Source organism: Mustela erminea, chromosome 5 (assembly GCF_009829155.1).
Source record: "Mustela erminea isolate mMusErm1 chromosome 5, mMusErm1.Pri, whole genome shotgun sequence".
Taxonomy (NCBI): domain Eukaryota; kingdom Metazoa; phylum Chordata; class Mammalia; order Carnivora; family Mustelidae; genus Mustela; species Mustela erminea.
The window spans coordinates 75,658,523-75,677,180 of NC_045618.1; the positions used below are offsets into that span (position 1 = coordinate 75,658,523).

Sequence of the window (18,658 nt, forward strand, 5' to 3'; positions counted from 1 at the left end):
CAGGGAGGCGTGGAAACAGGCCTTGTGGCCTGAGATGGGCAGCTCTACAGGAAAGAGCAGGAACACATCTGGAGGAAAGGGGCTTTGTCCTGGCAAAGGACCTTGGAGTTTTTCTCTCAAGCTCTTAACACTTTGCTGAGCACACAATCAATAGTCAAAACTTGCTGAAAGAGAAATGAGACTTTTTTTTTTTTAAGATTTTATTTATTTATTTGACACAGAGAGAGAGAGAGAGATCAATCACAAGTAGGCAGAGAGGCAGGCAGAGAGAGACTGCTGAGCAGAGAGCCCTATGTGGGGCTTGATTCCAGGACCCTGAGATCATGACCTGAGCTGAAGGCAGAGGCTTAACCCATGAGCCATCCAGGCACCCCAAGAAATGAGACTTATTAGTCCCCAGAGTGTTTTCCAATACTAAGGCAAGAAGTAATATGTAGGAGCAGGTAAAATTAAGGCATAAAGGAGGATCCATAAAGTCCCCAGGGTTCACGCAAGACACACAGAGGAGGCCTTCTCTCCCTAGCAAGGGTATGAGGTAGGCAGGAGGGGCTGCCTTGTTACACCAAGAGGCCCTACCGCGTAGCCGAGGGAGAGCAGAGTTATGACGTCAGGCCAGGAGGTTTAGAACTTGCTAGCGTAGAGGGTCATAATCCATTTAGGCATACGGAGGAAGCCCGGCAAGTAGGAGGCCAGCCAGCCCAGGCTGGAGCCATGGGAGAGGACGGACCTCAAAGACAAATAGTCTTGTACGGGGCGGCCTGTGGACCACAGGAAGAAGAGGAGGGTTAGATCCTCATTTCCCACTCCTTAGACACCTCCGCCTTGGCTGAAACCCTGAGTGGGATGTGAGGGAAGAAGGAACTGGAAGAGAGTGTGGGAGGAGGAGTGAGCAGGCAACAGAGGATGGGAGGCCTGAGCTCTTACCATCCACATCCTGAAGGCTGTAGCGTCGTGCAAGGTCACAAGATGGCAGCACCTTCCCACTCAGGCTCAGGATATTCGGATCTGTGAGCACAGATACAGCTGAGGAGGCATGGAAGTGACGCAGTGTGACAAGGTTTGGGCCCAATGGGACAGGGCACCACTGAAACAGGCTGAGGTGCCCAGAATTGTTTCGGTTCCTAGGAAGGTTCTTAGACCTCTGGCTCCTGGCTACACTTCCTGTAAGCCAGTTTCTGAGGTTCCCAAAACCTCAGACTGGGCTGTTTTGGGTCTCCAGAAGCCAGAGAAAAGAAGGGCCTGTTCCTCTACCACCTCCTGAGCCAGGACTCAGGACTGGATACCAGCTCCCTGCAGATTCTCCAGGCCTGCCCTCCTCCCTTCCTTCCTTCCTTTCTTCTAGGTTTATTTGAGAGAGAGAGAAAGAGAGAGAGAGCACACAGAAGGAGAGGGAGAAACAGTTTCCCCCTGAGCAGGGAGCCCGATGCTGGCTCAATCCCAGGACCCTGGGATCACAACCAGAGCTGAAGGCAGGCACTTAACCGACTGAGCCTCATGAGTGTCCCATCTCCAGCCCCCTCCTTGTTACCACCTGCCCCAACCTCTTTACCTGTTGCCAGAGCCACCACACATTTGCCACTCATTTCGGTGGTCTCCGCGGAGGAGAAATTAGATCTGAGCTGAAACACAGGGGCAGAGAAGGAAAGGGCTAATCTCCAAGAGAACTGCCCACATTTCTTCCCCACTTTCAGCTCCTATTCCAGGAGACACAGGCCCTCATCACTGCACCTGCAGGACTCAGAATCCCGGAAGGTGCTGGAGCAACTCTTCCCTACATCCAGGTGAAGCCTGGACCCACTGCCTCTCCTAAGTGAAAGCATCTTGGGATGCCAACTACGTCTGGACCACCTAGGCTAGTTCAGTGCAGGGGTCAAGAGCATGGGCTTCAGGGCACGAAGCCTTTCCACTTATGGTATGCACGACCTTGAGCAAGTTTCTAACATTTTGGTTTTGCCATCTGGAAAATGGAGATAGTATCTCCCTTACAGGATGAAAGGGCATAACGTGTGTCCAGTGCTCAGCCCTGCTCCTGCCACAGTAGGCACCAGGAGATTGGCTGTTGGTGTTACTGTCTTATCACTGGGGATGGAGAGGCTGAGTCCTCTGCCTCCTCTGCCTCCCTCGCCCTCCCCTTGCCTACCTCCTTCAACAGGGGGTCATCAGTATCATCGTTTTTCATCACGACCTCCTTCACTAGTTCTGTCTGCACCAACCCTGGCCACAGAGACACGTAGCTGACCCCATGGCGCCGCAGCTCCCGGGCACAGTCCGTAGCCAGCCTGTCGCACTGTAGGACAGAAGGCAGGGTAAGAGCCAGGGCATGGGGCTACATCCCCTTCCTCCCCTGCCTTCCCTGCTTCTGCTGGGGACGCCCAGCCCCCTTACCCTTCCCAGAGCCCTGTCTCAGCTATCTACCTCCCCAGTGTGCTGCCTATTCTGGCCACGTAGGAGGAGCCCGGGCAGAGGAGCTGTCTATGGAGGGGCATGGGGTGGAGGAGAGGGCCAGTCGGCCTTACTACTCTGACCACTGGGACTTGTAGCTCCTGAGCTAGAGGTACCGTCACAGTCCGAGGCTTCCCTAATCCCCGTGTATTGGATCCTCACCGCAGCTTTGCCCACGCCATAGGGGACATTGAAGAGATACTGTAGCCCCCCAAGGGAGGAGATGACCACGATGAGCCCCCGGCCAGCTGGAACCATGAGCCGCGCTCCGTACACCGAGCACAAGTAGTGGCCTCTGGGGGGGGGGGGCAAGGAAGGAGAAGGAATAAATGATGTCCACCCCTGGCCTGGCTGCAGTAGCCCTGGCAGCTTCCTCTGCCCTCTAGTGGCTATGACAGCTGACAGAAGGCCACATCGGGCAGCCACGGACCTGGGGAATCGGGGGCTAGAGGCCACTTTCTGAGACGAACACTGGTAAAACGAACCACCAATGGATGAGTGTAGAGAAAAAACTTAGTTTTCTACTTTTCTATGTAGGGAAAACCCAGTGCACACATACTTGGTAACCAGAAAAACATTTCATTTGCATGGAAAACAGGTCCCTCCAAGTGGAAACAAAAAGAGAGAATTATAGTTTCAAAAGGAAAGCCCAATGTAAGATAATACAAAGGAAAGGCACGATCAATGTGTACATGAATGTGTGTGTGGGGGTGGTGAGGACATGTTGCTGGGCTTCAAGAAGCTCACCAAATGGCCTTTATTTTGGAAAATTCATCAGGGCTCAGGGGCCAAGGTCTGGACCTCTCTGCCTTATAGGCTCATAACCCTGACTCAAAAAAGATGAGAGTGTGGAGGGCCTTTCCCTTTGGAGGGCTAAGCATGCAGGCATTGCCAGTACCAGTCTTTGGGTTTTCTTTTCTTGCCTCTTAGCTGACCACCCCTCCCTGTCCTCATCATCTTTCTTCTACCTTGGAAATCACAACTGGATTCTAATCCTGCTTCCCTGGGATTGCCACTAGTAGCTGTGAATGTTCCTAAATGCCTTAGTCACAGATTTTCAGATAATCTCTTAGTTACTCCCACAGGTGGCTGATCACGCCCACGGAGAGCAGTTTCCAAAAGGGCACCATCGTTCCAATACTAAAAAAAGAGACACAACTGGTGTATCACGCTAGGGGAACTCTGCTTGCTGTGTTTCATCTTGCTCCCATGCCAGAAGTATGTGTAACTTTGACGTGAGAGTGCCCCTGCCTGTGGATCTGGAGTGAAGATATGGAGGCTAAAACAGCAGGCACTCACTCTCAATGACTGTCTCTTGATCTAAAACAAAAGAACTTCTTCCTATAAGCATTTTTGTCAAGATCAACTACAGGTTGTGTGCCTGACTGAGGAAAGGAGGCTCCCTTCTGGGCCATGCATTTGGATGTGCAGAATAAGGCAGGAGAGAGGCCAAGAGAAGTTCAGATGAAATTACTGACAGAAACAAGGTAAAACTCAATGTTCCCAGGTACAGAGCCACCTGGATGGAAATCCTCCAGGGGTATAAAATGAGTGGGACAAGGAGAAGAGATGGGGAGGTCAGAAGGACAAGGAGAGGGCACATAGGGAGAGGTCCAGGCACACAGCCCTTGTGGCGGGAGAAAGGGAACACTCACCTGAGTCCAACATTGTTGATATCATCCCAGATGGAGGCAGGGGCTTCCCAGAATGGCTTCTTAATGTTCTTCATAAGTGCCTGGAAGGCACAGGAGATGTGGTGAGTTGGACAATCTGAAGGCAGGAAAGCATGAGGGGCTGGATAATGAAAGGGACGGTGAGTGGGAATGAGCATTCCAGGGTCAGAGGGGGAGGTTAGGAATGTGGAGCTGGAATCTAAGTTTAAAGAGTACTGGGACTCCGGCATAGGCGTTGTTGACCAGCACGTCCAGACGCCCTTGCTGTTCCCGATCGACTTGCTCAAACAAGCTTTGCACTTCACTCTCCTGGCTTGAATCACACACCACAGGAACACACTGGCCCCCTCGAGATTGTGCCTGGTGAGGGACAGAGGGGATATGAGTTTATAGTTGCACATGAATGTGTGACATGAGGCAACTCTCTTCAACTCCCAGCTTGGGGGACAGAGAGGGCAAGAGGAGGAATCAAAGCTAGCACTGAGGGAAGACAATGAGCAATATCGCCCTCTGGTGTCTGTTTGAGGAGCTTCAGGAATGCTAGGTCCTTTTCCTACAGACCCCAAAGTACTGGGATTTCAGGTTTAAAATCTACATTTACTGAGGCCTACCACCGGCAAGGCATTGTACTCTGCTAGAGGAAGGCAAGGCACAAATAAGGCAGGGGGGCTGCTCCTGAGAAAGGAGTATTTCTCTCTCTCTTTTTAAAGATTTTATTTATTTATTTATTTGACAGAGAGAGATCACAAGTAGGCAGAGAAGCAGGGGGCGGGAAGCAGGTTCCCTGCTGAGCAGAGAGCCCAATGTGGGGCTCAATCCCAGGACCCTGGGATCACAACCTGAGCCAAAGGCAGAGGCTTAACCCACTGAGCCACTCAGGTGCCCCGGAGTATTTCTCTTTTTCCTTCTTCTCAGTCATTCCCATCTCTCCTGCTCTGAGCTCCCACCCTTCACCACTCACTTGCAACCCCTACTCAGTCCCCCCTCTCTGACAGTCACCTCACCAGTGCTCCCACCTAGCAACTGAAAAACCAAAACTCTCAGCTATGAACTATTTCTACCTTCCGTTCTATCTTACCTTCCATAAATGTGTCCCAATCCTCCAACTTCACAGGAAGAAAAACACCTTATTCAAGATCAATCCTATTCTCCTGATCCATGCTCTGGGTCCCACCCTCTTACCTCTTTGCTTCCTAACTGCTCGCCCAAGCTCCCAGAGCATTCTGTGCCTCTGATTTCCTGCTAAGGCCTTATCTTTTAAAAGTAGAAGTGACATCTCACTAGTCTTGGTTAACCTCAGTGCTTCACGCAATGTCTGGCAAACCAAATATTTACTTAACCGAAATCCAGTAGAAAAGTCAAGTGAAAGTGCACAGCTCAATAAAGTCTTGCCTAAAACAGGGGCGCCTGGGTGGCTCAGTGGGTTAAGCCGCTGCCTTCGGCTCAGGTCATGATCTCAGGGTCCTGGGATCGAGTCCCACATCGGGCTCCCTGCTCAGCAGGGAGCCTGCTTCCTCCTCTCTCTCTCTCTGCCTGCCTCTCTGCCTGCTTGTGATTTCTCTCTGTCAAATAAATAAATAAAATCTTAAAAAAAAAAAAAAAAGTCTTGCCTAAAATAAAGGAAACCACAGGTCCACAACCCTTCAGTTGCAATTCCTAAAGGTCTTAAACAGAAAGTTTCTTCATAAAACTCAGTGGCAAACTTTGACCTGATCTGAAGTTATTTATCAGCTTTATTTATTCTAATTTGAATAAATATTGACACTGTGTTGAGGAATATTATGGCTTCAGGTAAGGGATTAGTGGACAGAGTGATTAATGGGAAGGGCTTCCTCAGTGGTTTCTGCTCCTGTGGTCCCAGGGGAAGCACCCACCTCCTCAGCAGTGGCCCGTAGGGTGTCCATATGGCGGCCAGTGATGTAAACTGTGGCACCTGCTTGGCAGAGTTGCAAGGCGATGCCACGGCCAATACCCCTGGAAGCACCGGTCACCACGCACACTTGGCCTTTCATAGGAGCTGCCATGACTCAGAAGCAAAAGGGGGAAATCTGTGGAAGCGAAGACTTGTTCTAGGGAGGCCTGCAAACTGTGAATGCGCAAGGGTGATCCTGATAGTGGTAGGAGGGAGAGGCAAGGTTAGAATCCTTTGAGCAGAGAGAAGTTTCAGAGCGGGACAACAGTGCAGGCTACAGGGCAAGACTGTTAGTCCTTTCTGGGAGGTGAACGAGTTGGCCTTTGCCGCTGGCTAGGAGCCGTCAAGGCACTATATGACCCCAGGGGCTGAGTAGGACTGTCCAGGGCTAGACACCTACCGGGACTCTGAAAGTAGCTGACAAGGTGAGGTTCTGGCGCAGCTGCCCCTCACTGCGGGTCCACGCAGGCTGCTGGGCTATCAGGAGCTCTGGGCTCTGGCCTGGCCCTGTCAGGCCTAGCATGGAGGCGCGGCTTCCAGGCCCGGGGTAAGCGCAAAGCCCAGGGACCCTGAGTCCTAAGTAGTGGGAGCTCGCACTCCTTACCTGTACTGGTGCGGTCTTGGAGTCTCGGCGCCGTCTGGCTCGCAGAGTCCTTGGTCTTCGAGAACTTCAGTTCCAGCCGCGGAGGTAGGAAGGGGTGACTGAAACCGAGTCACAGTATGAGGCTGGGGAGCCAGTTTGCGTTCCGGTCGAGTATCAGCTGGGGGCGTGGAGGAGAGGGTGGGTCTGGGCTGATTCTCAGGAGGGACAGGGCTGGACGAACGGAGGCGGGGCGACCTGGGAGCACGCCCACTGCCGCCGGGGAAGGGGCTGTCGCGGGACTATGACGTATACGCGGCTCCCTGAGCGCGACCGCGTTTCTAAACTCCGTGCGCTCCAGTGCCTGCACGCGCCTGGCTGCTTGAGGGCCCCTTTTCCGCTGGGAAAGCTTTGGCGGACGGACACTGGCTTTAGCAGCCATGGGGCTGGGTCCGCGCTCCCCCAACAAGGCGGGGCGCCGGTTCCCAGCAGGTGGCAAACGAGGGCGCGGGGCCAAGGGGTCGGGGCGCCCCCGACCAGGCCGCCAGCGGCCATCCTGTTCGCCTCCGGACGGGAGCTCGGAGCCGGCACTCGATGCGCACTCTCACCTGAGTTCCGAAGCTCTCGGGTATTTCCGCCGGGCGCTGTCCGCGCTGAAAGAAGCTCCCGAGACCGGAGAAGAACGAGGTGGGGAGCAACCGCAGGGTGGGACTAGGAGGGATTCGTTGGGCATAAATTCCAGAACTGGAAGGGAAATTTTCATGGGTCCCCAGGGCGAAGGGACTTAGTCTCACCTCCCATACCCTCTTTAGCGCTCCCCCCTCTCTCCCTCACTCGGTTAACTGATGGAACATAAACTCTTTTCCTCTCAGTCTCTAAAATATTTCTTTTCTTGTCTATCCAGAACTGATGGTGCACAATGTTTTGAAGGAAGTGGAGGCTCAGGCCCTAGCCTTGGCCACAAACAGGACTGGCAGTGAGATTATGCAGGAACTGTTGGGATTCAGTCCCCTGAAACCGCTCTGTCGAGTCTGGGCTGCTTTGCGCTCCAGCTTGCGCTCTGTGGCTTGTCATCGATGCGGGGTGCATGTATTGCAGAGTGCTTTGCTGCAGCTGCCTCGATTGCTGGGGAGCCCGGCACAGGAGGAGGAGGAGGACTTGGAGGAGGAGGAGAATGGCAAGGATGGTCCCTTGGAGACCCTGGAGGAGCTGGTTTTGGGACTAGCCTCTGAAGTGTGTGATGATTTTCCTTTTTACTGTGGAGACATACATGCCAGCTTCGTGGTTAGAACTCTGCTGCAGGTGTTGGGAGGGACTCTTCTGGAGTCTGAGAGAACCAGACACCGTGGCTCTCAGTCACCTGGTAAGTATTACAAGAGAGGAGAGTGGACCTAGAGGAGAGTTTAGGAAGTCCAAAAGGAGAGAGTAAGCAGAGGAGTAATTCCTCATGACTTTGAAGAATTAGCAGAGAAATGAGAACAAAGCTTAACAAACCAAAAATTAGTGTGAACAAAGGCCCAGAGGTGAGGCTGCATCTGTGTGTTTGAGGGACAGCTAGTGGAATGGGGTAATTCATTCGGGCAATGGATGTCAATTTCTTTTTAACCACAACTTATGTAATTTTTTTTAAAAACATCACCGAACTGCCTATGTGTATGTATATAGATACTGGACTCAAACCAGAACTTTGAGAAACAATATTATTAATTGATATTTTTCCTCTGGTTTTATTTATTTATTTGATAGAGACGCAGCAAGAGAGGGAACACGAGCAGGGTCAGAGGGAGAGGGAGAAGCAGGCTTCCCGCCAACCAGGGAGCCCATTGCATGGCTCAGTCCTAGGAACCTGGGATCATGACCTGAGTTGAAGGCAGGCAGACACTTAATGACTGAACCACCCAGGCGCCCCTTCTCTGTTTTATTTTATTTTGTTCTGTTCCATTGAAAAAGACCTGGTTAAGATCCACTAAAGTGATTTCATGATGCAGTCATAGGCAGTGCCCTACATTTTAAAAAACTCTGGGAAATAAGGTTAGAGTTTAAAGGAGGCCTGATTTCTGAACAGCTTGAATTCCTGATTGAGAATTTGGCCTATCTTTTGTGGACCACTGGAGAGCTGGTTGAAATTTAGAAAAATTAAAACAGAAACATGGTCTCAGTTCAGTCATCCAGATGAGAAGACAGATTCATACATATGCTGCATCTCCAAGCCGAATCTTTGATCATCTATGGACTCATTCTCCCTCCTGTTGGTCCTTTTTGATCCCAGAACTGCATAGGTTTTTGTTCTTCTTTCAGATGCACAAAGGGCCCCGGCTCGGGAATGTAAGCCAACTGATTTTGAGGTCCCTGAAACTTTCTTGAATTGCCTTCAGGACCTGAGCTCTTGCTTTCTGAAGGACATTGCTGGTAAGGAGGCTAAGAGAAGGAGGGTCTAGGACCCATTTTTCTGGAGGTGATTGTCATCATGCAAAGCCCTAACTTAGATCAGTCATATTTCTCTTCGAATCTGATCTGGTTTATATTGCAGACTTTGTATAGAGCCTTTATGTCCATAGTCCCTGGTACCTTACTGCTTGAGGTTTGAGATTGTACACGTTGTCTGGATTTTGGAAGAGCTGTTTTGATTATTTCTGCTCTCTCCATAGTATTTATCACTGACAAGATCTCCAGCTTCTGCCTTCAAGTGGCCTTACAAGTCTTACACCGCAAACTGCCCCAGTTTTGTGCTCATGTCTGCAGTGCTGTGATCAGCTATCTGAGTAGCCGCAACCCCTCAGCAGATGGCAGGTATGCTCAGACTGTGTGAAGTGAATGGAGTCACGCGGGTATTTTAGGTGAAGTAGAGTAAGGCTGCCTGATCACCTTCTCCTTGTCCCTAGCCCCCTGCTGCTATTTCTGCGGGATCAGACAAGCTCCAGACTCCTGGAGCAGGTCCTGCTGGTATTGGAGCCCCTGAGGCTCCAGAGCCTCTTTGAAGATCACTTCCAAGGGCAGCTACAGGCCCTGGCTGCACACCCAATTGCCAACTTCCCTTTGCAGCGTTTACTGGATGCTGTTACTACCCCTGAGCTGGTGAGTTGAGAATGGGGCTGGATCTCTTTCTGTACCCTGTTGTTTCTGCTAGTTCTTGTTCATTGGGCTTTATTTTATCGTGTGCCTACCTCGGTGTCTCTGACTGTGTGCTGGCCGTTCCCTTGGAAAGTTTATTCCTGGGGTTTTCTCAGAGCTTAGGACAAACGTACCTTCTTCCCAGAAAGGATTTGCGTTAGCTTCTCAGGTGCCTGGCAGGAGACTGGCTTAATCCAGATTTGCAGCTTGAGGTTCCATGGTCCATTCAGACCCTGGCTACTTAGCGACAGATCTGTATGAGTGCTGGAGCTGTGGCCACAGCTTCTTTTTGCTTTTGCTGCTTAACACCAATGCATGCTTGCCTGTGACCTCATGGGTTGGGAGTTGGAATAAGAAGGGCATATTTATTTTTTTTTTATTTTTTTTTTTAAAGATTTTATTTATTTATTTGACAGAGAGAAATCACAAGTAGTCGGAGAGGCAGGCAGAGAGAGAGAGAGGGAAGCAGGCTCCCTGCTGAGCAGAGAGCCCGATGCGGGACTCGATCCCAGGACCCTGAGATCATGACCTGAGCCGAAGGCAGCGGCTTAACCCACTGAGCCACCCAGGCGCCCAGAAGGGCATATTTAATTCCACTATTCTCTTATCTTGAGAGGGTGGCTATTTAAAGTACCCTGCTCCCCCCAAGTGAGGGGGTACCTCGAAGACTGCACCCTGGTCCTGGACTTTGTGTGACCAAACCAAAACGCTGCTATTGGCAATGTTTATCTAATGTTTTTAGTTTTCAATAGGATTTCTCTGAATAACTTAGTCCACTGGTACAAAATGCCAAATATTCTTCTTTCTGTGTCTCTCCTCAGCTGTCACCTGTGTTTGAGGAGCTGAGCCCTGTCCTGGAAGCTGTGCTGGCTCAAGGTCACCCAGGGGTGGTCATTGCCCTTGTGGGGGCCTGCCGCAGAGTTGGGGCCCACCAAGCCCAGGTCCTGCAGCTGTTGCTGGAGGTGATGTTACTCCCCACCTGTTTATGCCCTCCATTCAAATTCTTATCTTTGGTGGTTGTATCGCTGGTCTCAGAAGGTCTCATTCCCGAGGAGTTCACAGATATGGAGCAAAATGAAGCCAAACCCATCTCATAGCCATGGCATGAAAATTGTCTCCTAGGACTAAGCAACTTAAGGACTAAATGTTTGTTCAGCCTTGCCATGTGCATAGAGGCTGGGGATACAGCAAGGCAGATGAGATCCTGCCCTCTCCCACAGTTTACACTCCTACGTCTCTTGAATGCTTTCCCCTGTCTACAGAGTCGGGCCTAGGGATGGAGTTGTTCTCAGATTCATCATGTTTTGTCTTCCCCTCTAGGCCTTCCACTGTGCAGAGCCCTCTTCCCGGCAAGTGGCCTGTGTGCCTCTCTTCGCCACTCTGATGGCTTATGAGGTGTACTATGGACTGCTGGAGGAGGAGGGGGCGGTGCCTGCAGAGCACCAGGTGAGGTAGGAGCGGGGCCAAGCCAGTGACTAACTGGGGGCCAGGGTTTAAAAAGTCCTTCACCCTTGTGGTGAGGGTGGTGAGGTCTCTGGCTTCATCCAGGCAGAGATGGCAGTTCAGTGGCTGTCTCCTAATGCCCTCTCTCTGTCCTTCCAGGTGGACGTGGCCACAGCCAGGGCCCTGGGGGACGTGACAGTCCTGGGGTCCCTCCTGCTCCAGCATCTGTTGCATTTCTCTAGTCCTGGTATCATACTTCAAAGTCTGTGTGCCTTGACGGGACCACAGCTTCTGACTCTAGCCCAGAGCCCTGCTGGCTCACACGTGCTCGATGCTGTCTTGAGCAGCCCCTCTGTGACGCGCAAGCAGCGCCGCCGTGTGCTGAAGACCCTAAAGGTTCTGTGCCCCCACCAGCATCCATTTATGAGAACATGAGCTTGCCCCAGTACTGTCCTTCAGAGTCAGAGAGAGAATATGTAGTTCTCAGATTCTCTTGACTCTACCTGTAGACTTCGGAAACTTCACTTCCCCCTTGCCCTCCCCAGCACACCTTTGTGGACTGCCCTAAGGGGACCTACCTTGCTTGTCTCACTGCAGGGACAATATGTGGCTCTGGCCTGTAGTCGCCATGGCAGCCGTGTACTAGATGCCATCTGGAGTGGAGCAGCTTTGGGAGCCCGGAAGGAAATTGCTACTGAGCTGGGTGAGTACTGGCCCCTTTCTCTGACCCTTCCAAACTTTCTTACTAAAGATAGCTGGGTAGCTAGAGAAGGGACTTAAATTTAGCAAAGACTTTATTTCTAAAGGGTGATGATGGCCATGAGTTCTTAGCAGTTTGCTCTCCTCCCCTTCTCCTCTGTTGATTATGCAGCCCTGTGCACCCATGCCTCCCCTGGCTTCTCTTTAGAGAGTGAGATATTAGTTATCCTGAGACCATCCCAGGGCCTAGGAAACGTGGAGGGGCCTTCACTCAGGGAGAGTCCCTTTGAACATGGTGGGTGATGGCATGACGATACTGAACACGAGTGGTTCCATTTGCAGGTGAGCGGAACCAGGAGCTGATGAGAGACCCTTTTGGCCACCATGTGGCTCGAAATGTAGCCCTGACTACTTTCCTGAAGCGCCGAGAGGCTTGGGAACAGCAGCAGGGGGCAGTGGCCAAGCGGAGGCGGGCTTTGAACTCAATACTTGAAGACTGAGGCCTTTGGATATCGGACTGAGTGGTAATGGGGGAGTGGTAAAGGGCATATCTGTCCTGTCCCCTTTGTAGTTTAAGTTGGAGTCAAAAGCCTTTATAATAAATACTTTTTTATATTTTTATTGGAACTGTTTTGTTATTTGGGAAAGAAGGGTATAAAGAAATCAAGGTCTCAGAGGCAGAGAGAGCTGAATTCAGTGCATTGGGAAGCTGAGGGGCAGGAGGAGGTGCAAAGAATCGAGATGTAGCAATGATCAGGGTGGAATCGAAATGCATGCCGATGGGCCTTTGGTCCTTCAGGGTAAGTGGGAGGCCTGAAAGATGGCTAGGAAGGAAAGAGCATTCTTCAGGACAGGGTATAGGCTAGGACTGGAAGGCCTTAACAATGGTATGCCATAACAATGGGCTTAGAAGACAGCGGGGAAATCAGGTGAGTCATCTCATCTGCACTGTCCTCACATCTCCAAAGCCAATGCTGTCACAGTCCTCACAGTGTGTCTCTTGGAACGAGTCTAGGGGTAGAAAGCTCAGAGCCTCTTCTCAATAGGGATGGAGGCGACCCTGCCGCTGCCAGTGCCACTGCTCTGTCCCTTCTACTACATGGCGGAGGCTGGAGGCAATTCCCAGCAACATATGGCCCAGGCCTTGCAGCAGTGCAGAGGTCCAACGGAGGAGCTCCCTGAAGGGCAGAGACAAGATGGAGTCAGATGGGTGGGAGGAGGCCATTGAGGGGGTTTTCCACGAGGGAGAGCTAATGGGGTAGGTGAGTGCAGAAGGAATTAGGGGGCTGCAACTGTAGGGGGATGGGGAGACTTGACCTGTTGGTCTCTGACCTGAGTACTTTCTTTGGGCCGAGTCCTTGAAAGTCACAGCTCATGGAGTAGAGCCCATAGAATGTGGCTTTGATATTGAGGCTGCCAAAGAGGTCTCGAGGGTTTTGCTTGTATACGTCGAAGGTGATGCGGGCGATGTCCTTGCTGTGCTTGGGCTTCTCCCGGCCCAGGCCATATGACCGCATCCCACTCTGTAGGGCACCTCCATCAGTGCAATGCACCCCCCACACAGGGAGCCACCACTATGCCCCAGCAGCACTGGGTCAGACCCACCCTTGCCTGGACTGTTTGTCCCCTATAAGGGGTCGTTGGCAAACTCCTTGCCTCTCCCAGTGCCTCTGCCCAAGATCATGGTTGGGCTAGAGAAGCTAGGAGAGAGCCAGAAAGGACTGGTGGCCAACAACAGCCCCACTGTGGGCTTCTCACCCTGCTGGGGCTCCAGTTCTGCCCACACTCCAGCACCATCAGGCATGTGTCATCCTCTAAAAGCTGGAAGAAGTCTTCACTCTCCACAGCGGTCCCATCCTCCTCCAGCACCAGTGTTAGCATCCCGCTCAGGAGCAGGGCCTCCAATGCCTGCCCGGCCACCGGAAGCAGGAGGGAAAGGGCAGAGCTTAGTCATGCCCTTCCCCCTCCAGTGACCCTGCATCCATTGGTTGGTCCTAGATACTGGCTGATATGCCAACTCTACTTCCAGGAAAACTGCTATCCCTTCAAATGTCTCCCACGCTCAGTGTTCTCGGTGTTGCTGGTGGGCCCTCACTAAGGGTTGACTTCTTTTCCTAATTGTTCCTATGTCATTCTCCACGCCATTGTCTTCTCCTGCTCCTCCCCTCTGAGCCATTCCTACTGGCTTGGAATTGAGAAAGCTCGCTTGCTTCTGTTGAGGTCCATCCTTCGGTCTTATCTCCAGTGTCCTACCTCACTGTCCCGAACCCCTCAGAGAGCCCTCCAGAGCTGTTTTCAATAATAATGACCTTTAACCTTTTTGAGTCTTAGTGTCACACATCTATGTAGCACTTTACATACATTGTCCTCTTTGACTCCTTTCAGTAACTCTCTAGAAGGAAGGTGTATCCTTATTTCCTTTTTGTAGATGAAGAAACTGAAGTTTTGATAGATTGAACAACTTCCTACAGTTTGACATTAGCAAACCAGCCAGTCCCGGAATCACAAATCAGTGATTTGTCATACAAATCACTCCACACTGATTTCTGAATGCCCTCCCTTTCTACTTCTTCCTCTACCCCCTGGAAAAGAAATGAATTGATCCAAGTACAGCATTGGTCATTGGGCTGACCCTCTCCCCCCACCCCCTTTTAGTCCTCAGAGGGAGGGGCAGCCTTTCTGCTCACTCCAAGTTCTTACTCTTCTCTAGCCCTCTGGCTGCCGCTGCAATAGAAACTTCGGGATTTGGCTCACTTACCTTGTCTAGCAGCTCCTGGCGGGTGGCAGCTGTTAGACCTTTCCGCGTGGTCCGCTTGTGATCACAGACTCGGAAAGGTCGCTGGGGTGGTGAAGCTGAAGTCCAGACTTTCCGGCCGAACTCAGAGCCCATACTGGATACCGACCTGGTAGTTGGGAAGAAAGGTCTAGAACGAGGAGTTCTGCAGTGGGGATGATTGGGGGTGGGAGAGAGCCAGAAAGGACTGGTGGCCAACACCAGTTACGGAGGGATCTAGGTTTGGAGATCAGAGCAGCCTAGGGAGAGAGGGAGAGACCATGGAGTGGGGGTGGTGAGTGGTGGTTCCATAGCTGGACAAGCCCGCTGTGGAAAGTGGTGGGGAGGGGAGACGGGAAGGGGTACATGAGTCTCTGAGTCTCCTAGGGGCTGTATGGAATTTGGTTGCCAAGCACTATCCTCAGAATTGGAGGGTAGAGAGGAGGGTTAGAAATTACCTGAGCAGGCCGCTGGGGTTCAGGGCTGAAAGGTACTCCATGGTGGAGGGAAGGAGCAGGAGTGTTGCCTCTCCCAGTGACTTCTGGGCTCCGTGGTTCTTTGCTGTGCTGGGGCTGAAGTGGTGGTGTTTTCTGTTAGATCTCAGCCCCAGTGAGATGGAGGATGAGTCACCCCGGACTCTGGCCTCCCCTGCTAGGCCAGTAATAAGGGCAAAGTCTAGGGGAGGGAAAGGGGAGGGAGAAAAGAAGGACGTTCCTGGCGTTCCTCGTGGAGGAGGGATTGAGGCCCAGAGTTGCCTGCAAAAGTCACTGAAGCTTGTGTGTGTGTGTGTGTGTGTGTGTGTGTGTGTGTGTGTGTGTGTTGGCAGCGTGTGCTGAGGATAAATGGGAATGATGTAAGAGGACAGGAAATGATCTCTGGTCTTTTTCTTTCTATGGAGAGAATTTCTAGGGATTGTCTGGCTCCCAGCCCTCAGTGGTGTTCTGTGATTTGTGCTGGACTTGCTGCCACCTACTGTGAGAGCCACAAACTGCAGCTTTGTTGGAAAAGGGAGGCCCGGCCGAGGGTGGGATGGTGGGCAGGGCTTGGGCACTGGTGTCCTGGCTCCTTGGGAGCCCCCAGTTCCAGCTGTTGACTGGGCAGGTATCTTCCGCCTTACTTCCATTTTTATCAGTGTACCAGGTCCGCCTGAATTTTCTGCATTTCCAGGCTTTGCCTGACCTCTTCACCCAGAGAAGTTTCTTGTCGGCATGGTTCTACCAATGCACCATTTCTTTTCTTCCTAGCTTGTATCCTGGTGGAACCTGGTAGCAGGGTGTCTTGGAGGTTGTATGTTGTAATTCCTCAAGGAGGTTATAAGCCCCTCCATGAGTCCTCCAGAACTCAGCACCATGACTGGAAGTTGTCACTGATAGCCCAGTGAGAGACCCCGGTGCGGCCTGGGGGAGGACAGGAGCAGGGCCTGAGGTTAGAGATGAGAGGAGTAGGTAGGAAACTGAGGAAAAACGAGGGCTCAGCAGGATCAGAAGTCTGGAAATGGGCCAAGACAGAGCAGCCAGGGGAATGAGTAATCTGGGTCACCTTTTCTGCTAAGTGCAGGCCCGGGAAGGCTGAGAGCATGTAACAGGCGGGCAGCAGGACTGGGAAAACTGGGGCCAGAAGTGGGGGAGGAATGAATGCAGAGGCAGGACCCCAACTCAGGACTCATCAGTGTCCCTACTCACCTACATGATCTGGGAACTTAATCTGTACCCTGCAGCTTATCCTGTTTCCTAGGGAGGCGGACTCTCACACGCCTGGACGTGTTAGTGATGGGAAAGAGGAGAGTGCCGGAGGGGCCCCAGTGAGAGGCCGGAGAAGAGCTCCACCTTGTCCCTCCCCATTCTCATCTCACAGGGCAAACCTGACAGGCGTCGGACAGGAGCAGGCACATCACCCACTGTGGCTGTGCCTTTCAGCTTCCCCAGGCTCCTCATGTGCCCAGGATCCTACTAGCTCCCGACTGGGTAAGTCGATCTGCTCATGCACTTGGGACTTCCCACCACTCACCTTCGCTGAGGTAGAAGGAATGGGGCTGGGCAAAGAAGGGCCCAGCTACAAGGGTGGAGGTGGAGGTAGTGAGAGCCGGGGAATCAGACTGGGAGGTGGGGGGTGGTCAGCAGACTGACAGCAGGGATTTGGGTTCCAAGAAGCAGTGTTTGAGCTGGGCCTAGGGTCCACCAGGAAGTAAAGTCAAGGCTCCTAGACGGAAGACAGGGAGGGCGGGGGAGACACAGTCCCTTCTCCCCTGGCAGAAGGGGCCTTTGCCCCACCCCCTCAATGCCTTCTATGGCCCTTTCCGTGCCCACCCCCCCCAGGCGTGGAACAATGCTGGCCTGCTACCGACCCCCAGGGAATGAGACGCTGCTGAGCTGGAAGGCCTCGAGGGTCACGGGCACGGCCCTCCTGCTGCTGGCGGCGCTGCTGGGGCTGCCCGGCAACGGCTTCGTCGTGTGGAGCTTGGTGGGCTGGCGGCCCGCACGGGGGCGACCGCTGGCGGCCACGCTCGTGCTGCACCTGGCGCTGGCCGACGGCGCGGTGCTGCTGCTCACGCCTCTCTTCGTGGCCTTCCTGGCGGGCCAGGCGTGGCCGCTGGGCCAGGCGGGCTGCAAGGCCGTGTACTACGCGTGCGCGCTCAGCATGTACGCCAGCGTGCTGCTCACCAGCCTGCTCAGCCTGCAACGCTGCCTGGCCGTCACCCGGCCGTTCCTGGCGCCCCGGCTGCGCAGCCCAGCCCTGGCCCGCCGCCTGCTCCTGGCCGTCTGGCTGGCCGCGCTGCTGCTCGCCGCGCCGGCCGCCGTCTACCGCCACCTGTGGGGAGACCGCGTGTGCCAGCTGTGCCACCCGTCGCCGGCCCATGCCGCCGCCCACCTGAGCCTGGAGACGCTCACGGCCTTCGTGCTCCCCTTCGGGCTGGTGCTCGGTTGCTACGGCCTGACGCTGGCGCGGCTGCGGGGCGCCCGCTGGGGCGCTGGGCGGCATGGGACTCGGGTGGGCCGGCTGGTAGGGGCCATAGTGCTCGCCTTCGGCTTGCTGTGGGCCCCCTACCACGCCGTCAACCTCCTGCAGGTGGCGGCCGCGCTGGCTCCGCCCGGAGGGGCCCTTGCGAGACTGGGCGGGGCGGGCCAGGCGGCGCGAGCCGGGACTACCGCTCTGGCCTTCTTCAGTTCCAGCATCAACCCTGTGCTCTACGTCTTCACCGCCGGCGATCTGCTGCCCCGGGCCGGCCCCCGCTTCCTCACGCGGCTCTTTGAGGGCTCGGGAGAGGCTCGAGGGGGCGGCCACTCTAGGGAGGGGACCATGGAGCTCCGAGCTACCCCTCGGCTTAAAGTGGTGGAGCAGGGCCGGGGCGATGGAGACCCCTGGGACAGAGTGGAAAGGGACAGTCAGGGATGGGATCCTTGATACCAAAGCCCATGACCTGGCCTGCCTCTTCCCTGTCCCCTTCCATCACCCCTCCCCCAGAACTCAAGGAACCACTCTGGAGGGTTTGGGGACCCTTCTCTGGCCACAGTTTGGATCTTTCTGGACAGGCCCAGCTCCCTCCAAACAGAGTGACTGCAAGTGGTGATGGTGTTGCCTGCTTGCAGGTTGTCCTGGGCCTCTGTGCCAAAGCTGCTGACTTGCTGCCAAAAGCTACTGTGAAATAAAGGGGGGGGGGCATCACGTGATGGTGTAAGCATGCCCCCACTGGTGGTTCATCATGCCTGACTTGTACCCAAGCCACCTGGTTCTCTGCTGGGTCAGCCCAAGGCTGGGCACTGCCAGCCTTCAGTGGCATCTTGACTTGTCCTCCCCAGCCCAGGTGGTCTAGTTCCCCCAGGCCAACCCATTGAACCACTCTGGAAATAAAGGAAGAAAAAAAGGAAAGCTATGGGTAGTTGAATGACACATGGGGACGGCATCCATTCTCTGGGATCTGAAAGAGTTGAGGGGAGAAAAACCTGGCTCTGGAAGAAGAAAGACCATCCGTGGGGCTTGGAAGGAAAGTTTTCCCGTCTTGTGGCTAATACAGTGGGGAAGGAGCC

The 18,658-nt window shown here is 53.5% G+C and overlaps 4 protein-coding genes across 9 annotated transcripts; 2 read left to right on the plus strand and 2 right to left on the minus strand.

Moving 5' to 3' along the window:
• Nucleotides 1–303: 303 nt before the first annotated feature.
• DHRS1 (dehydrogenase/reductase 1) lies at nucleotides 304–6,866 on the minus strand. 4 transcript variants are annotated; one of them, XM_032343945.1, is made up of 9 exons: nucleotides 6,632–6,864; nucleotides 5,990–6,163; nucleotides 4,332–4,475; nucleotides 4,098–4,177; nucleotides 2,605–2,737; nucleotides 2,141–2,287; nucleotides 1,550–1,619; nucleotides 925–1,023; nucleotides 304–758 (listed from the first exon to the last, which is right to left on the minus strand). In XM_032343945.1, exons 2-9 carry the CDS (start codon nucleotides 6,137–6,139, stop codon nucleotides 622–624), a joined length of 960 nt encoding a protein of 319 aa, XP_032199836.1. In that variant the 5' UTR covers nucleotides 6,140–6,163; nucleotides 6,632–6,864; the 3' UTR covers nucleotides 304–621. The 4 variants fall into 4 exon arrangements, with proteins under 4 accessions (XP_032199836.1, XP_032199838.1, XP_032199837.1 ...); XM_032343947.1 differs by having other exon boundaries at nucleotides 925–1,005; nucleotides 6,632–6,863; XM_032343946.1 differs by lacking the exon at nucleotides 6,632–6,864 and adding an exon at nucleotides 6,428–6,527.
• A 42-nt stretch (nucleotides 6,867–6,908) lies between these two features.
• Nucleotides 6,909–12,481, plus strand: NOP9 (NOP9 nucleolar protein). 2 transcript variants are annotated; one of them, XM_032343936.1, is made up of 10 exons: nucleotides 6,909–7,294; nucleotides 7,512–7,970; nucleotides 8,906–9,016; nucleotides 9,256–9,397; nucleotides 9,490–9,682; nucleotides 10,540–10,680; nucleotides 11,039–11,164; nucleotides 11,321–11,557; nucleotides 11,759–11,864; nucleotides 12,203–12,481. In XM_032343936.1, the coding sequence occupies exons 1-10, from the start codon at nucleotides 7,048–7,050 to the stop codon at nucleotides 12,358–12,360; spliced, it is 1,920 nt and encodes a 639-aa protein (XP_032199827.1). In that variant the 5' UTR covers nucleotides 6,909–7,047; the 3' UTR covers nucleotides 12,361–12,481. The 2 variants fall into 2 exon arrangements, with proteins under 2 accessions (XP_032199827.1, XP_032199829.1); XM_032343938.1 differs by lacking the exon at nucleotides 11,321–11,557.
• On the minus strand, nucleotides 12,464–17,586 carry CIDEB (cell death inducing DFFA like effector b). Of its 2 annotated transcripts, none has more exons than XM_032343943.1 (5): nucleotides 17,502–17,586; nucleotides 14,619–14,763; nucleotides 13,619–13,768; nucleotides 13,193–13,383; nucleotides 12,464–13,038 (listed from the first exon to the last, which is right to left on the minus strand). In XM_032343943.1, the coding sequence occupies exons 2-5, from the start codon at nucleotides 14,748–14,750 to the stop codon at nucleotides 12,900–12,902; spliced, it is 612 nt and encodes a 203-aa protein (XP_032199834.1). In that variant the 5' UTR covers nucleotides 14,751–14,763; nucleotides 17,502–17,586; the 3' UTR covers nucleotides 12,464–12,899. The 2 variants fall into 2 exon arrangements, with proteins under 2 accessions (XP_032199834.1, XP_032199832.1); XM_032343941.1 differs by lacking the exon at nucleotides 17,502–17,586 and adding an exon at nucleotides 15,092–16,929.
• On the plus strand, nucleotides 16,489–18,047 carry LTB4R2 (leukotriene B4 receptor 2). The gene is made up of 2 exons (XM_032343944.1): nucleotides 16,489–16,597; nucleotides 16,949–18,047. The coding sequence occupies exon 2, from the start codon at nucleotides 16,959–16,961 to the stop codon at nucleotides 18,033–18,035; it is 1,077 nt and encodes a 358-aa protein (XP_032199835.1). The 5' UTR covers nucleotides 16,489–16,597; nucleotides 16,949–16,958; the 3' UTR covers nucleotides 18,036–18,047.
• The last annotated feature ends 611 nt before the right edge of the window (nucleotides 18,048–18,658 follow it).

Bases quoted from the DNA above. Each gene is read 5' to 3' on its own strand.
- LTB4R2 (XM_032343944.1), top strand. From the start codon at position 16,959: ATGCTGGCCTGCTACCGACCCCCAGGGAATGAGACGCTGCTGAGCTGG.
- CIDEB (XM_032343941.1), bottom strand. From the start codon at position 15,756: ATGGAAGTAAGGCGGAAGATACCTGCCCAGTCAACAGCTGGAACTGGG. The intron at 13,384-13,618 runs GTGAGAAGCCCA...GGTGCCCTACAG, and splicing joins AGAACTGGAGCCCCAGCAGG to AGTGGGATGCGGTCATATGG. The intron at 13,039-13,192 runs GTCAGAGACCAA...TCTGCCCTTCAG, and splicing joins GGCCCAAAGAAAGTACTCAG to GGAGCTCCTCCGTTGGACCT.
- DHRS1 (XM_032343945.1), bottom strand. From the start codon at position 6,139: ATGGCAGCTCCTATGAAAGGCCAAGTGTGCGTGGTGACCGGTGCTTCC. The intron at 2,738-4,097 runs GTGAGTGTTCCC...CCCCCCCCCCAG, and splicing joins ATCAACAATGTTGGACTCAG to AGGCCACTACTTGTGCTCGG. The intron at 1,024-1,549 runs GTAAAGAGGTTG...ATGCCTCCTCAG, and splicing joins TGTGGTGGCTCTGGCAACAG to CTGTATCTGTGCTCACAGAT.
- NOP9 (XM_032343936.1), top strand. From the start codon at position 7,048: ATGGGGCTGGGTCCGCGCTCCCCCAACAAGGCGGGGCGCCGGTTCCCA. The intron at 7,971-8,905 runs GTAAGTATTACA...TTCTTCTTTCAG, and splicing joins CCGTGGCTCTCAGTCACCTG to ATGCACAAAGGGCCCCGGCT. The intron at 11,165-11,320 runs GTGAGGTAGGAG...CTGTCCTTCCAG, and splicing joins CGGTGCCTGCAGAGCACCAG to GTGGACGTGGCCACAGCCAG.